The 17,766-nt window shown below is 42.9% G+C and overlaps 1 protein-coding gene and 1 long non-coding RNA gene across 9 annotated transcripts in view; one reads left to right on the top strand and one right to left on the bottom strand.

The window, feature by feature from the left end:
- Positions 1 to 17,766, top strand: part of LOC307199932 — a 121,368-nt gene that overhangs the window by 90,135 nt on the left and 13,467 nt on the right. The window lies entirely within an intron of this gene.
- The window catches only part of STK31 (serine/threonine kinase 31), a 39,480-nt gene that overhangs the window by 20,751 nt on the left and 963 nt on the right, over positions 1 to 17,766 (bottom strand). For 5 of the 8 annotated variants that reach the window (XM_079947985.1, XM_079947983.1, XM_079947982.1 and 2 more), the window contains exons 2-10: positions 15,563 to 15,601; positions 15,445 to 15,488; positions 15,143 to 15,241; positions 14,536 to 14,610; positions 13,785 to 13,943; positions 11,155 to 11,510; positions 4,290 to 4,485; positions 3,035 to 3,147; positions 778 to 937 (exon numbers count right to left, since the gene is read on the bottom strand). In XM_079947985.1, the coding sequence (XP_079804111.1) occupies positions 778 to 937; positions 3,035 to 3,147; positions 4,290 to 4,485; positions 11,155 to 11,510; positions 13,785 to 13,943; positions 14,536 to 14,610; positions 15,143 to 15,241; positions 15,445 to 15,488; positions 15,563 to 15,590 (1,230 nt within the window). In that variant the 5' untranslated portion in view covers positions 15,591 to 15,601. Of the gene's footprint in view, positions 1 to 777; positions 938 to 3,034; positions 3,148 to 4,289; positions 4,486 to 11,154; positions 11,511 to 11,903; positions 12,182 to 13,784; positions 13,944 to 14,535; positions 14,611 to 15,142; positions 15,242 to 15,444; positions 15,489 to 15,562; positions 15,602 to 16,290; positions 16,643 to 16,719; positions 16,845 to 17,766 lie in introns of those variants that run through there. The other 3 variants (XM_079947987.1, XM_079947981.1, XM_079947988.1) reach the window with 3 other exon arrangements.

The following is a 17,766-nucleotide window of genomic DNA, read 5'->3' as shown; positions in this document are numbered from 1 at the left end:
AGAAGACCCTGATGTTGGGAAAGATGGAGGGCACAAGGAGAAGGGGGCGACAGAGGATGAGATGGTTGGATAGTGTTTTCGAGGTTACCAGCATGAGTCTGACCAAGCTGCGGGGTGCAGTGGAGGACAGGAGTGCCTGGCGTTCTCTGGTCCATGGGGTCACGAAGAGTCGGACACGACTAAACGACTAAACAACAACAACAAGTTCTTAGAGTCTCCAAGCTTTAAGTGGCATTTTTTTCCTTGGCTGCATGCTGCCTGGCTAATTTGAGAGTTGTTATGTTACTTAAAACTTTCATCAAAACACTTCTAACTCAGCTATCTGGCCCTTTCCAAGCCACGTTCTATGACCCTCTCAGACAAAAAACACATTATAGGCTTGGGATTTGGGAGAAAAAATGTGAGGTGTACTGCAAGCAAGGAATGACCCACAGAGAAAAAAGGGGGGAGAGCCCTGAGCTGTTAGTTGACTTTCAGTAGTTTTCTCCTGCATTTCCAGCACTCAGAAGCCCTGCTTGGCTACCCTGTGCCCAATGGGTTGTGTGGGATGGGAAAATTCTTATGTTATTCTTATAATAATAGACCATGCATCCCCTTCTCTCAGCAAACTCAGATCTAGCATAATTATATCCCCTATCACTGTACATGTCACATGTCAAGTTAATTCCAGAAATGTCTTTTTTAAAAAAAACTATAAACAAAAAAGCCTGGAATGGGAGATCATTATAGTTTATGCCTCAGCAAAAAAGCTAATAGGACAGAAGCTATTCTACATACCACACATTTGCATGCACATATTTCCTCTTGAAAAGCGTTATAGTCGATCCAAATTTTCTCCAGTTTTTCCAAGGACAGGGGAGCAGCAAGGCATCCTTTGGTAACCACTTTAATAGCTTCTGAAAGGTCTTCTCCAAAACGAGCATTCAGACTGACTTGTCTGGGTGAAAGAGATTTGAAAATGAATAGAGCATTTAAGCTGCCCTATCAACAGTTGTACTCTCATTTTTATATGTAATAGAATACTTTATATATATACATATACATACATGCATGCATATATACATACATACACACACACACACACACCTCTGTGTGTGTAACTATCAGGAAAAGCACAGAAAACCATGGAAAATGCAGCTTGATTAAAATGGTAATAACGTATGCCTTCTGTCTGGTTAGACTGACTGTCTGATTTTATACCCTTGTAAAGAAGAAAACACAAAATTTTGATATATGGCAGCCTGTTACCTATAAGAATGCTGCCGTCTGGTATGCGACCAAACAACTATCTGCTTGGAACTATTATTTAATGGGCAAATCACTGACATAGGGGATAAGTGCAGGTATAACTTTTACCAATAGGAAAGGGTCCCCTTCTTTTCTGTCTTTAGCCCATGGTACTCCGTAGCTTCATTACATCCTGGATCCCCATTCACATCAGGATAAACTTTCTGCCCCACATCAAGATGAAGGCAGCGCAGAGGGAGCCAGCTTTGAATTATTTCAGTCAATCAGATGGTGGTTTGAGGGAGCAGTAGTGTCTGATCCAAGGAGACCAGAGGCAACTTCTCCCTCTCATTGGCTCACTTCCTATTAAAAGTAGGGCCTCTCTCTAGGGACCAGATCACTGCATTCCCAGCCTGACCACTCACTCACTGTGTTTCTTTACCGCATTATCCCATGCTGCACATTGCTATCGATTTAGCATTAGCCACTGGTTGATAAGGCTAGGAAGCAATTTTGCCTGAGATCACAATGGACTTCAGCGGACCTGTGGGTTTTTTTGCCTTTCCTATCATAATTATCTGACTACTTTCTCTTTCTTTTTCCTTCTGGGAGCTTTATTTCTTTTCTTTTTCAAAAAAATCAATTTTTACTGAAAGTTTTCCACATAAAATACAATAAAAGCTGAGCTAATCTAAAGAGAGAAAATTAAAAAAAAACAAGAATGAGAAGGAAAAGAGCAGCAAAGGGGGAAATACAAACCCCTCTATCACAATTGTATCATAGCGCTTATTCCACACACACAAAAGTAAACCCTCCCAGCTCTCAACTGGGAGCTTCCCCCTCTTCCCCCAGCCTCCCACCCTGAGATATCCTCTCTACCCTGCCTCTCATGCAAGGCCCTTCTTCTCCTGTCTATCATCTTCCTCTGTCTATCTTCACTTATCCAAAACAAGGAACTTCAAGGAGCTTTATTTCTATGATGCAACTGAAGCTGTTTTCTACATCTGGTGCTGGGACATCAGGCAAGATCCCTGGGTGAAGAGGTGAGAGGGGTGGGCGCTCTGCTCCCTCACTTAAAGAGAGGTCAGTGCACACCAGCCTGTCCACTTCATGGCTTGGTGTCATTGCTATGCCCTTGGCTGTTTGGGCAGCAGTCACTGGAACAGCTCAAGCTTTTAGGAAGTAGCTTCCTAGCTCCTAACATCTACCTACCAGGAAGGCTGAGCCATACATTTCTGACAGCACATGGGGTGCAAGAAATAGGATCCTTGCCTGTAACTCGCCCACCCCTGCCTTACTGCTTATATGCTGCACCCTGTAAAGCTGTGGCCTGGCTTTTCTCCTGCATCATTCCTTCCCCTCTGCTCAGCTTTACTGCTACCTGTGGATGCCAGTGAAGATAAACATTTCAGAAGTACAAAGAGTCTTGGACAACCATCAGCTGTCCAAGGAGGATATTGGAAGAGTGATGCTCTTCCTCACTTCCTCCTTGAGCTGTATGCACTTTTCAGGGAAGAAAGCCTCCAGCCAGTGACTCAACTTCAAAAGGCAGGAAATGTGTCACTGAAACTCACTAAAATCTGAACTCTCTGACCATTACTGGCAACCAAACACTGTTCTACTGCATTAAAATGACAAATTAAAAAACAAAATATTTTTTAAACGACAAAATGATTGAGGCTCTTCTCCAAACAATGCTAGATCAAGGTTTGTTTTTTGAGAAGAACCTTTTAAAAATTGTGATTCACAACAGAAACCCATCGCTGGGGGAAATGTTTTAGTTGAGGAGGGGAAATGTACACTATACCTAGCCTCTTTCAATTTCTCGAACTTGTCAGCCAAGTTTCCCACTGTAGTTCCTATATATGTTGATAGAGCGTTTTCCAACACCTCAAAAGTTTCCTTGTATCTTTTCTTCTCCTACAGCGTTGGATAAAAAGAAAAGGATTAGAGCATTAGTATTACACCATTTCTGCCAAGCACCAAAGCATATTTTCACATTTTAAAAAAATCATCAAAATATCCACATGCAAACATGGAGCTAAGAGAATACAAGGGTAGTAGATTTGGCTTTCGGTGACTATTAAACGCAGAATTATGCTAATTTATGCTGCATTTGTATAAATAGCCTTCCTCCAAGGCGCTCAGTATTACATTGCAATGCGTTGCCAGATGACCAGGCTTTAATTGAAGAACTTTTGCACTGTGCAGTGTGTTTTTGTGTTTGTTGCACACACACAGCTTTTGGTTTCAGTCACTTGTCTGGTATAACAGGAAGCAAACTGGAAAGTAGGTGAGTGGCACAACTGCCATCATACCCTGAACCAACCAAAGACCCAGAGAGCAGTTTTGGTCCTGCAGAGGAATTTCCAATTAACCTAGAAAGTCACTTGAATTCTGCTGCCTTAGGCTATAATATTATACAAACTTTTCAAGGAGGAAGTTCACTGAATTCAGCAGGGCTTACTTGCAACTAGGCATGTAAGGGATTGCAATCAGGCACCCACATTTACCAGCCATCGGGTTTGGCCAGCATTCCTGTCTGCTGAAGGAAAACAAGGTGGCGACCATGATAGGAGGCATGGGAAATGGGAACCATAAAAGGGTGGGCAGTGGGGAGGAGAACCATTCTTTAACTATTTCCTCTTCAAGTAGCACAGAAGAATTAAATCTCCTGTGTATCAGTTATATCATCAACAGGAGAACCCAGATCACTATTGTAAGGCTACCAGTTAAGCAGGGGCAGCCCAGCCTTAGTGGCAACGCTACACACAGAAACACCCCAGCTCTTGCTGAACTCGGCAGGAGCCAAGCTGTTCCACATGGTGTCGCTGCTCGGTTTCTCTGCCCTGGGGGCAGGGAAGAGGAGCAGCAACATGCCAGAACATCTCCATCTCACTGGTGAGAACAGGGCATTCTGGTGGTGACAGAAGTGGTATGGTGGGCAGAGCTCTGCCTCTTGGGCTTCCGTTGCCTAAGGTGGGTGCTTCACCCTGCCTCACGGGCAAGCCAACTCTATTGTTAAGTATCTCTGGGATGCAGAATCAATCTGTTAGCTGTACCTCCAGATCACAAGTAAGCTTCTTAACCGTTGACTCCAGTTCTTCACACTGATGGAGAAGATCCTCATTTTTCATTTTTAGAACCTCTTTCTCCGCTTTCAACTTTTCATTCTCCTCTATCATTTTCTGGTCTTGCTTTATTTTTTCCAAGCTAATGTTTGAGACCCTTCTAAAGTCGCAAGTCACCATTTTCTCCCTATTGAAAAATAAATATGAAGTTGATACATGACTTCAAGAAAGACCTCAAGAGATTCCAAGTCCTCAAGATTCCACAAGCAGACCAGTGTTAACCATTAAGTGGGAAATGTAGCTTAGAGGAGCCTTCCCCAAACTAGTGCCCTCCAAATGATTTCGACTCATCACCTCCAGCCAACATAGCCATGCTGACTGGTGATTATGGGCGTTGTAGGTTCAAAATATATGGAGAGCACGAGAGTGGCGAAAGCTGGCTTAGATGCTTAATTGGTAAAGACCACCTTTATTGCACATGTTCCCCCTAATGCTATCCTTAAAGGGCACTCTCAATATACCAGGGAAATGGAAGCCTTCTGCAGCCACAGATAACTACCAGATTTCCCAAGGGCAAAACAGGCACTGCTGAAGAGGTGGCAGTGGCAGAAAAGGTGCAAATTAGTGCCCTAAAACATGCTCCGACCATAATCCTATGAGATTGGAGATGAAACTAACACCAATTGGTTCCTTCAGATGGAGGATGAACGACACCCTGTTTAGAGATCTCGAGATTACCAAGAAGGCCCAAAATACCTTAAGAGACTACTTTGAGATAAATATGAAAACTAATGTTGAAAAAAGAGTAATCTGGGATGCAAGTAAAGCGGTCATGAGAGGGTTTTTTATTCAACAGAATGTAATAAAGAAGAGAACTCAAAATGAGAAAAAAGATAAAATTTTGGATAAAATAAAAGAAGGCGAGAAGAGATTAAGAGCGAAACCAAAGTCACAAGAAATCCTGAGAGAAATTAAATTATATCAAGCACAATATATGAAAATGACAAATCAAGAAATAGAATGGAAAATCAAACAGATGAGACAAAAGACGTTTGAATCGGCCAACAAATGTGGGAAACTATTAGCTTGGCAGATGAAAAAGAGACAAAAACTTAATACTATAACAAATTTGGAAGTGGAAGGAAAGAATATACATAACCCACTGGAGATCAGAAATTGCTTCCAGAGATACTTTAAACAATTATATACACAAGGGCCACAGAAAGAGAGTGATATAGACCAATTTTTAAGAACAAATGGATTACAAAAAATATCTCAAGAAAATAAGACAATGTTGAACTATAAAATAACAGAACAGGAGGTGGAGGGTGCCATTCAGAATATGCAGCTGGGCAAGTCTCCAGGACCTGATGGTTTAACCTCCAAATACTACAGATCCCTGAAAGATTGGCTAATTCGACCACTGAAGGAGGTATGCAATGAAATTCTGGAAGGGAAAAAGGCGCCAGAGTCGTGGAAGGAAGCTTATATCACACTTATACTGAAAACTGAGTTTTACTCAGAACAAAAGGCTAAACTGATAGTCAACAACGTGGTGACAGAAGAATTTAAGATAGAAAAAGGGACACGACAAGGCTGTCCATTTTCCCCATTGCTTTTTATTTTGGTCCTAGAGGTTTTGATAAACATGATTAGAAGGGACCATTTGATTAAAGGGGTACAGGTCGGAGCTAAACAATACAAACTGAAAGCTTTTGCAGATGATCTGGTATTAACATTACAGGAGCCAGAATCTAGTACTAAAAGAGTATTGGAACTGATTCAAGATTTTGGTCAAGTGGCAGGATTTAAACTGAATAAATCAAAAACTAAGGTTTTAGAGAAAAATCTAACACTGTTAGAGAAGGAGAGGTTTCAGATGGAGACAGGTTTAACATTGGTCAAAAAAGTGAAATACCTGGGGGTAAATATGACTGCTAAGAATTTAAATCTATTTAAAGATAATTATGAGAAATGCTGGTCAGAGGTGAAAAAGGATCTTGAAATATGGTCAAATTTGAAGCTTTCCTTGCTTGGCCGAATTGCTGCCATAAAAATGAATGTATTGCCAAGAATGTTGTTGCTGTTTCATTCATTGCAAATTTTAGACAAAATGGATTGTTTCAAGAAGTGGCAGAGAGACATTTCTAGATTTGACTGGCAGGGCAAGAAGCCCAGAATAAAATTTAAGATACTAACGGATGCAAAGGATAGAGGTGGATTTGCCCTGCCAGACCTTAAACTTTATTATGAATCAGCAGCATTTTGCTGGTTGAAAGAATGGCTGCTTCTTGAGAACACAGACCTTTTGGATTTAGAAGGTTTTGATAATGCTTTTGGGTGGCATGCATATCTGTGGTATGATAAGGTCAAAGTGCATAAGGCTTTTAAAAATCATATTGTCAGAAGAGCATTGTATAATGTCTGGATAAGATATAAGGACTTACTTGAAAACAAAACCCCAAGGTGGCTATCACCTATGGAAGCGAAGGCTCTGAAAAAACTCAATATGGAGGCCAATTGGCCAAAATATTGGGAGATTTTGGAACAGGAGGTTGATAAACTGAAATTGCAGAGCTTTGAGAAGCTTAAAGATAAAGTGCGAGACTGGCTCCACTACAGTGGTGCCCCGCAAGACGAACGCCTCGCAAGACGGAAAACCCGCTAGACGAAAGGGTTTTCCGTTTTGGAGGCGCTTCGCAAAACGAATTTCCCTATGGGCTTGCTTCGCAAGACGAAATGTCTTGCGAGTTCCTGCGGGTTTTCCCCCCTTTTTTCCCCCTTTTCCTAAGCCGCTAAACCGCTTATCAGCTGATCCGCTGATAAGCCGCTTATCAGCTGATCCGCTAAAAGCCGCTAAACCGCTAATAGTGCTAATCCGCTAAGCTGTCAATGGGCTTGCTTCGCAAGACGAAAAAACCGCTATACGAAGAGCCTCACGGAACGGATTAATTTCGTCTTGCGAGGCACCACTGTATTTTCAAATAAGGGAGGCTTACAACTTAGATAAAAAAATTGGTTTCCAGGTGGAAAAATCAAAATTGGAAACAGAGCTTTTAGAACCCAAAACTAAGATATTATCAAGAATGTATAACTTGCTGTTGAAATGGAATACTCAGGATGAAACGGTAAAATCTGCCATGATTAAATGGGCTCAAGATGTTGGACATAACATTATGTTTGCTGACTGGGAACAGTTATGGACCACTGGTATGAAATTTACGGCATGTAATGCCCTAAGAGAGAATATTATGAAAATGATATACAGGTGGTACATGACACCAGTCAAGCTTGCAAAAATCTATCATTTGCCTGATAATAAATGCTGGAAATGTAAAGAGACTGAAGGTACATTCTTTCATCTCTGGTGGACGTGCCCAAGGATTAAGGCTTTCTGGGAGATGATCTATAATGAAATGAAAAAGGTATTTAAATATACCTTTCTGAAGAAACCAGAGGCCTTTCTCCTGGGCATGGTCGGCCAATTGGTGCCAAAGAAGGACAGAATTTTCTTTATGTATGCAACAACAGCAGCAAGAATACTCATCGCGAAGTATTGGAAGACACAAGATTTACCCACTCTGGAAGAATGGCAGATGAAAGTAATGGACTATATGGAATTGGCGGAAATGACTGGCAGAATCCGAGACCAGGGAGAAGAGTTGGTAGAAGAGGACTGGAAGAAATTCAAAGATTATTTACAGAAACACTATAAAATTTTTGAATGTTAATGATGCTGGAATGAAATGAAGTGGTTTTAGCAATAAGGTAAAATAGGAGTATGTAAAATTGGATTGATATTAGACGAAAATTTGAAGTTATATTAGGTGAAGACAAAGAACTAAGAGTACCGTATTTTTCGCCCTATAGGACGCACTTTTTCCCCTCCAAAAATGAAGGGGAAATGTGTGTGCATCCTATGGGGCGAATGCAGGCTTTCGCTGAAGCCTGGAAAGCGAAGGTGGTCAGTGCGCACCGACCCCTCTCGCTCTCCAGGCTTCAGGAAGCTATCCGCTAGCCGTGGGAGAGCTTGCCTGCACCCAGAAGCTTGGGGCGCGCTGAGCTCCGCATGCCCAAAGCTTCAGGATTAGCGCAGCGCTCCGCTAGCCGTGGGAGAGCCGCACGACTCTCCCACGGCTAGCGGAGACCTTGCCGGCACCCAGAAACTTGGGGCGCGCTGAACTCCGCACGCCCCAAGCTTCGGGATTAGTGCAGAGCACCTGGGGGGGAAATAATTTTTCTCCCTTTATTTCCCCCCCAAAAAACTAGGTGCGTCCTATGGGCCGGTGCGTCCTATGGGGCGAAAAATACGGTAAATTAAGAGTAAATAAAGAGGGTATGGATTTGCTGAACTAACTATTTAACTGGAATACAAAAAAGGGAGGCGTGAGGAAGTCATGAAAATAAGCAAATGAATGATAAGATATCAGAATGAGGGATTTTTATTTTTTCATTTTATCTTTTTATGTTAAAATTTGGTTTTTGTATTTCTCTTGTGTTTTGTTGTTCACCGTGTACTGTTTTGTAATCTTTTTTCTTCTTGTTAAAAACTTAATAAATATGATTTTTTTTAAAAAAAGAAAAGGTGCAAATTAGTTGTCATTTCATAATGTCTCTAGCCTAGGCATGGAGGTCCTCTGTTGGCCAGATGAGGGCACTGCCATGAATTACCGTATTTTTCGCCCTATAGGGCGCACCGGCCCATAGGGTCGGTGCGCCCTATAGGTCCGGGAGCGATGGCGAGGTTGCGCTCAACCTCGCCATTGTTCCCGGAGCTTGCTGCTATCCGAAGCCCGGGGAGCGCGGCGCTGTAGCCCGCTGCGCACCCCGGGCTTAGGGCAGCCATCCGCAAGCCTGCGGCGCTCGGCAGGAATAGCTGGCTTGCAAATAGCTGCCCTAAGCCCGGGGTGCACAGTGCCGCGCTCCCCGGGCTTCGGGCTGCAGGCAGCTATCCACAAGCCTTCGGAGCCCGTGGGAGTTTCTGCCGGGCTCCGCAGGCTTGCGGATAGCTTCCTGAAGCCTGGAGAGCAAGAGGGGTTGGTGTGCACCGACGCCTCTCGCTCTCCAGGCTTCAGCGAATGCCTGCATTCGCCCCATAGGACACACACACATTTCCCCTTCATTTTTGGAAGGGAAAAAGTGCGTCCTATATGGCGAAAAATACGGTATTCATTCAAAGATGGTGCCACACTAGATTGGCGTACTAAATCAGAAGCAGGAAATGTCAACCCCAAACCCGGTTGGAATCACAAACTGCCTCTGCAGCCAGAATTACATCTATTTATTTCTCAACTCCAACCAGCCCCTGATGGCAGCAGCAGCATGGAGGGTCCCAGCAATGTCTCCCACTGCTCTTGCTTGCGGCACCTGTGTCTTTATTTAGCCATCTCTGCTTTAGACCGCATCACGTTTAATTCACCTATCTTCTTGCAGGACCAGACATTTATTTCCCAACAATACTATGGCCAGAGAAAAGGGGGCGGGGAGAGCGAACAAAAAAAAACCAAAAAACCAAGAAAAATGTTTGGATGGAAAGAGGAAAAGCAAGAGCAAAGGAAATGACAAATATACAGGTGGTGAGAAAAATAAAGACTAGCATAAAAGAGGGCCAAGAACAACACAGCTAAGGGTGGTGAAGCAGAGAGCTGAACAAGTACTGTATTTCTGCAGGGGGCATCAAAATGACTTGGGAGGAGTGACTCAGGAGCTGACTAGTTAGCACAAAATTTGGTCACATGTCCCTACCAGTCCGAGACATTGGGAGCAGCTGACCAATGGTTATCTGGATTCCTCCTGCACACTGACCAGGGAACCAGAACATAACAAAAATTCAGAACCAATCTGCAGCCTCAGAGGTTTAAGCACTGGATCACTTGTGTCAGGGACTCAGTGGGAGCGCAGGGAGGGGAGGAGATGGAGAGCGAGGGGGAGCAATCCGAGGGCAGCGTAGGAGAAGATGACAGCAGCCCGAGAGATTCCATGAGCCTCTCCAGCGAATCGGAAGATTCACAGAAGGGGGCGCCTATGGCCAGGGCAAGGGGAGACCCAAGGGGGACACCCCAGAAGCAAGGGGCCAGCGGGGACTCCCAGAGCAGCAGTTGGAAATCAGGACCAGCTTCCCCACCAGAGCGTAGTGGGGGGGAGGAGTCCCAGGTATCAGAGCCAACGTATTCACCACCAGCGAGAGAAGATGAGTTAGGGTTGGCCACGCCTCCATCGGAGAGCGAGGGAACGGTCAAGAGGAAGGTTGCCGGCTGGGCGCGCGCGCCAAGTTCAAATGTACAGGCGAGCGGCACAGCAGGTAGCCCGGATAGGGAACCAGGTCCTAAAGCCCGCCGGAAGGAGGGGGAAGAATCAGGGGGGTCAGCGTCAGAAGAGTCCAGAAAGGATGAAACCCCAGCGGGCAGGAGGGCCCAGAGGAGAAAGGAACTTAGGAAGAGGTGGAGCAAGGCGAGAGTCTTAAACTGGTGTGGAAGGGGCGGAGACTCAGACGGGACTTCGCCGGTCTAGGCTTCAAGACGTAGAGCTGCGCGCTGCGGCTTTGAAATGGAAACTAAACCTCAATAAAGACTTTTGTACATAATGACAGCCTGGCGTTGGTCCTCTGTGAGCTAGGACCTAGAGGCAGCTCTGACACCTTGAATTAAAAAGTGCCTCTGGACATGTGTGGAATGCCTTTCACCACAACATAACAGGCACCAGCCCAGCACAATCAGGGGTTTTAAAGCAAGAGCTTCCAGTTAAAAGGCCATGGTTTCAAGGCCAGGAGCCCCCAGCATCCTTCAAAAGCATGTTGTATTGGACTTCATCTCAAACCACTTCTTACATCAGAAAATGTTTTCCCACGGTGACTTACTTAATAAAAGGCACATGGTTTGCACCGTTTTTCTCATTCCTTCCATTCAGCGGTGGATTGTCACCAAAGCCCATGCCTACTCTGTTGCTTAATGGAGAGCTGGCTCTGCTGGACCACACTGGAGCTGGAGAATTTGCATTCCTGGACTGGCAGAGAGAGGAATCCATTTTTGTATCACAGGAATTACTATTTACAGGAGACTTGCATCTTTCAGCAAATCCTTTTTTGGCCATTTCTTCCCCAACATCCAGTAGCCCACACTCTGCTTCAGCCACAATGGTACCATCCTGATACGTGGCTTTAATTCTCGTCTTTATTTCTTTTTCAAAAATCAAGCTATGCAGAAATCTCCTGGCCTGCAAAAAAGAAAAGGAGGGGAAAGTTCGGAAAAGTTTATGAAATAGTTTGTTATGTAATTTGCAATTGTGCAAATTTATCTAACAGGCGCAGATAGATCTAATTTTTGATTTTTGGAAATCAAGTTTACGGCTTCAGAGAAACCTGGGAAATGTATGGGCTGTGCTCAGTTAAAACCTCAGAAGCTATAAAGGGGCTGATAAATCCTTTCAAGATCCAGGACTGTGGCTTTACCAATCTGCATTGCTTTCGGTGCCTAACTCAGGGTTAGCAGAAACAAAGTCAGGTATGCAAAGGTGTGGCAAGCATTTTTGTAACTTGAATAAAGAATACACAAAGCCACTCTTATAATCAGCTCAAGCATTAATTTGACACTTGTGTTGTCCACTTACCAAAATTGGCTGACGACACTTAATGAAAAATGCAGTAATAACCCAAATGCAATAATAATCCAGATAGCAAGAAAATGGTGTGTGTGACATAAATGAGCTTCAGTGAGCCTTGGTGTCACACACTCCCCCATCCTGCATGGCTGTGAGGAGGAACTCAACGACTTCTGCTATAACTTTCCCTTAATTGCAATTTGTTGTATGGTTTGGCACAACAAACTTTGGTAACACTAAATAAAGTTCAATTCCAACAAGCCAACTATGGCATTTGCCCATTCGTTTGAAAATGTCTGTACAGGGGGAGAGAAAGAGTTAATAGGTAGACAAATAGAAAAGCCTGAGGCGGAGCCTACCTGTTTATAAAAGGGCTTAGCCAGAGGTTGGTTAGTTAGTTAGTTAGTTAGTTGGTTGGGAAAAGGCAGTTGGGAAAGCAGTTGGCAGACAGTTGGAATTAGAGAGACAGTTAGTGCAGCTGGTTCTTGTGTGAGGGGAGGTAGAAGAGTTAGAGACAGAATAAAATAAGACTAAGAAGGTAAAGAGTAACGTTTTGAATGCAGTTAAAGTTTATTTGTGTCTGCAATAAACTACACTCTTCTTTGTTAACTTAAGAACCTGACTGAGACTAAGTGATTTACTGGGGAGGATCTGGTTGGTGACAGTGGATTAGTGGTGTATGGGTCAATAGTCCATGAGACGACCGGGGGCTCTGTATGAATGCCACACCAACTTCAACCCAAGGGGTACGAAGTTGGCTTGTTAGAATTCATCATGATAAGTATTAACGAAAGCTCTCAGTTCGGACGATACAGAAAACTGTGGTTATGTAAAAACAGAAGCAATGCTCCAAAATCCTCCTCTTGGTCATATAGGATGATTAAAATGGAGCACACACACCCAAGGTGCACTGCAGCTTGGACACACCACCATAAAGCATGGCTTAACAGGACATGTGAATGGGGCCACTTAGTTTGAAATGACAAACTTCATAATCAAAAAAGGGAACATAATATAATATTACATCTATAAACCTAAATTCTACAGTGAAAAGGCAAGTGTCAGCTTATTGCAAGATTTCTAGAGGAACACAGAACCCAGGCAAACTGCAGTCTTTGGCAACTATGAAGAAATCAAGCAGGTGTTTTTCTTCCTGGTTTCAAATACAGTCATACCTCGGGTTACAGACGCTTCAGGTTGCATTTTTTCGAGTAGCGGACTGCCAAAACCTGGAAGTACCGGAACGGGTTACTTCCAGGTTTCGGCAGTTGCGCATGCACAGAAGCGCTAAATCGCACTTTGCGCATGCACAGACGCGCCGAATCGCAACCCGCGCATGCACAGACACACCACTGCGGGTTGCGGACACTGCGGGTTGTGAACATGCATCCTACACGGATCACGTTCGCAACCCGAGCGTCCATTGTGTGAACTGTATTTGATTCCCTCTACTCCAATGGAAATTGCTTGACCACCAAGGTATGTTTTGAGAATTCCATTGGGAACAGGAATAGCTGTTGTTTGCAATTCTGCTTGAAATTCAGAACAGAAATCAATCCAATCCAGGGACTATGATTGGTATTTGTTTGTAATCTTCTTTGGGGTTTTGTTGTTGTTTTTTAAGATTGCAACCGATTCATAATTACTTCTTTTCTAAACACTGTTTTGACATTTCCTCTACACTGAAATGGACTGTGTGAAATAATTATGTTAAACCTATGTAAATAGTTACATAAATTAAGTAGGAGACAGCAAGATGGACAACATAGCATTTGGTGGAAACTGAACCACAGCACTGATTGTAACACGACAGGTTAAAACAGAAATCAACTGCCTTTTTACATTCCTGATTGCTGAACTGTTCATACACATGTGAAAAGTCTGCCTCACCTGGTCAAAATGATTTAAATCTTGATTAGCTGAAATCTGTAATCCCCACAGTCGGTACTTTTTTGCCACACTAGGAAACTGCAAGTTTTCTGGAATCTCAACTATTTCTGATCTATTGAGAACCTCAGAGTTTCCATAGTCAATATATAATACCTGGCACTGTAATAAAACAAAAACCAGTAAAACAAATAAATAAGAACCAATTGCCTATTGGAGTTACAGCTTACGGTGTTCACAGTACATTATGTCTACCTGGAAGTAAGCTGCACTGAGTTCAAGGGGCCTCACTCCCCAGTTGTCTTTGCATTCCTACATGCATACAACTTTAACTAAAGAAATAGTTAGGAATCTGCAACCACTATTAAAGAAGGTTAAGCACTTACAGAAAATAATTTAGTTATAGGAAGTATTTCTGCACACATCTAGCTACTAAAAATAGAATTAAAAAGCCCAAAGAAATGACAGTAATCTTATGTTATTTGAGAAGTTTCTGCCCTGTTACTTAAAATCCAAGTTAGCAGTTCCTTAAAGTTTAGTACAGAAACTAGGCAGAAAGATGTTGGATTAGCTAGGCCTGATCAAGCAAGGCTCATCATTAGACTTGAAACCATCAACATGAAATAGCACTATCAAGTAAGATTTGGACTCAATGATTTCAGGAAGACAGCATCCAAGCTATTATCAACCAAGATTTGAATTTAAAAGATTGCAGACTGTATTTCGGAAATCAATCTGAGTAGGAATTCCTTGCCTTTTCAATATTGATAACCTTCAGTACTTTGCATCTGTACCAACATTTATCTTCAGAAAAGCATCCTCCATAGATCTGCAAATTTTAAAAAAAACACCACAGGTCACTTCATAAGCCTGCATGTATTTGTAAGCCATTTTCTTCAGATGTTTTTAATTCAGTGGTTTATTCTGTAGTGTTCAGGTGGCAGGCAACCTTCTCATGAATACAGATATAGAGCTGCCTTTTGAAGATGCTTAAATGTTTGAACACATACACTTATGCAGAAGTATGCAGTATAACACTAGTTCTTAAGAAGTCACTTAAATATACTGTCAACCAAGCTTACACACAGTAAAAAATTTAGCTCTGCATTCCAAAAGTGTTACCACTGTAATAAAGATAACAATCAAGATGAAAACCTTCAAATTCAACCAAAAATGCCAAGTTTACCAAATGGGCAACTGAATAGCTGATACAATTCATCTTTACCACTGTAACCCCACTTCCCGAGTCAAAAAGCACAACTGAACTTTTCAGATTTGCATACACAGGACTGTAAATTCAAATGATGCCTACTAGATGTTCTTATACTTATAGGAACCAAGAAACAACATGTACAACTTACCCTGGTAAGATCAGGATTGCCAAAGACTGGGCTGGCTAGAGGACAGATTTCAGCTAGAGAACGGCTAGTCTTCAATATGTCGCTATGTCTATTAATATCCTGAACGGCACAAATTAAACTTGAAGTCAACATTTATATGAAAGGCCTTTTACACTACTAATATAAGAAGGGGTACAGTTTTAAGGCATGCTCATAAAAATATGGGCAAAGATTTGCTTTTGCCAAATTTAATAATTAGTTAGTTGCCCTGATCCCACTTTATTCAGTTAGTCATTCATCACTTCCCACAATCTTAACCTTACCTGTGCCCAAAATGTTATAGCATCTTCAACATGGCAGCTAACAACTGTGGGCAGAAAGAATTACAAGTCAGCTCATGAATTCAGCGTTAAAGAAGTAAAACAATATTAGTATGTGTACCTTTATTATATCCTGAATCCTCTTCCATATCAGCAGAACCTAAAACAAGACATGATCCATGAGAAAAATGTTTATGTAACAACAGTCAAAAGCAGAGTGCCATGTTGATTAAACATGAGATACACAGCTTAGTACCCCTATAGACTCTGAAGTGTAAATTTTACATCACTGTTTCGTCTCCTCCTTCTCCAGGATGTTCATCAGATACCATACGATTGCCTCCAGGAAGATCTAGGTGTCACAGACAGTCCAACTGCCTACCTGGGGATGAAGAGATTCTGGTGCTACCTGGCCTGACCTGGGGGGGGGGGGGGGACGGGTTTCCCCATGGCCACGGCAGAACCTATAGAAAGCAGCTAGAATAAGGTTACTAGACATCCCCGTTTCCCGGGGACAGTCCCCGGATTTACAAACCAGTCCCCATACAAAATCCATTGACGTTGAAAAGTGTCCCCAGATTCATTGAAAAAAATCTGATAACCTTAAGCTAGAAGTAACTTATAAAGACTATAGTATGGAGTTTTTACATCCTTCTCTTCCTCCCACTACTTTCAGCCATCCCCATTACCCAACTTCAGCACATTTCCAGAGCCTTAAAAATGCACATCTTACATCAGAACAGAAATCTACGTGGGACTGATCCAGAAAGGTTCTTATGTTCTACCAACTTTCTCCACACCGTACATAACGTTAGAAGCCTCACATCATGTCTCACCTTACACACCGACCTTCTAAACTAAAAAGTGCCAGCTGCTTTAGCCTTTCCTCATAGGCAAGGTGTTCCAATCCCACCATAAATTTGGTTGCCATTTTCCAGCCTTACAGTATCCTTTCGGTATATGGCAACTGTACACAATATTCCAGTCAAGGACATATATAGGGTATTTCAATACAGCCAGTTCTATTTTCAGCGAATAATCCCTACCATGGAATTTCCCAATAATCCCTAGCATGGAATTTGTATTCTTTGCAGCTGCCAGCAGACTGCATTGACACTTTCAATGGATTATCTACCATGAACCAAATATCTCTTTCCTGATTGAGCTCAACAACTTTGCGCCCCCACCCCAATAAAGCAGCTCAACAACTTTCGTGGTCTGGATTTTCACTTTCTGAAATATGGCAACCCTAGATAGGGTTTATTCGCCTATTTGCACCTTCAGCGTGCACATTTCCAGAGGCAGCTTCCCTCAAAGATGTATCCCAGCCTTCCCCTCCTCCTTCTTCTTCCCAGAAACCCCTTGCGCCTTCCCCAGAGCAGTTACCAGGGCAACTTTCCAAATCCCCAGTCTCTGGTCATACCTAGGGCCCTTGTCTTGTTAACGACCCTTAATGGCTCCCTATTCTTCCCTTAATGGCCTTAACTTGGCCACTCTATTCCGAACTTAAAAATGGAAAACATAATGCTGGTATCTGAAGAAGTGTGCATGCACACGAAAGCTCATACCAAGAACTAATTTAGTTGGTCTTTAAGGTGCTACTGGAAGGAATTTTTTTATTTTGTTTTGATAATGCTGGTGGTCAACAAAAGAGGTTCAAAGACTCTCTCAAGGCAAATCTTAAAAAATGTAGTATAAACACTGACAACTGGGAAACACAGGCCTGCAAGCACTCCAATTGGAGAACAGCCTTTACCAAAGGTGTCGTGGGCTTTGAAGACACTCGAACTCAGGATGCAAGGGAGAAACGTGCTAAGAGGAAGGCACGCTTGGCAAACCCACACCGGGATCAATTCCTGCCCGCAAACCAATGTCCCCACTGTGGAAGGACGTGTGGGCCCAGAATTGGTCTCCACGGTCACTTATGGACTCATTGTTAAAACCGTGTTTATGGATAAAGCATACTCGGCTACGAGTTATCACCAAAGAAGAAGACCCAATAATTCCTTTCCATCTTGTATTTCTCCCTTCCCACCCCAAATAATAATCCTATAATTTTATTAATTTCTATGTCCTAAATCTATTCCTAAACCTACAACATAAAGCAAGGACGGTATGTGTAAAAATGTGAGCTGTCAGGTCTCCTCCACACCGAAGTTTTACCACATGTGTGAATACACCACAAAAGGCTTTTAGCCTCTCCCCCGCCGCCGCTGCCCCTGAAACCCGAGGATGTTAATATTGGCTGGCCTCTCTTTCAAGAGAGCCGTCAGGTTTGAAGATAAAACATTAGTTCAAGTGGGGGGGGGCTGCAAAGCGCTCTAT

Source organism: Podarcis cretensis (genome assembly GCF_951804945.1).
Source record: "Podarcis cretensis genome assembly, chromosome: 12".
NCBI classification, from domain to species: Eukaryota; Metazoa; Chordata; class Lepidosauria; order Squamata; family Lacertidae; genus Podarcis; species Podarcis cretensis.
The sequence above is the reverse complement of the archived record's forward strand: the minus strand, read 5'-3'. Positions and strand labels throughout refer to the sequence as shown.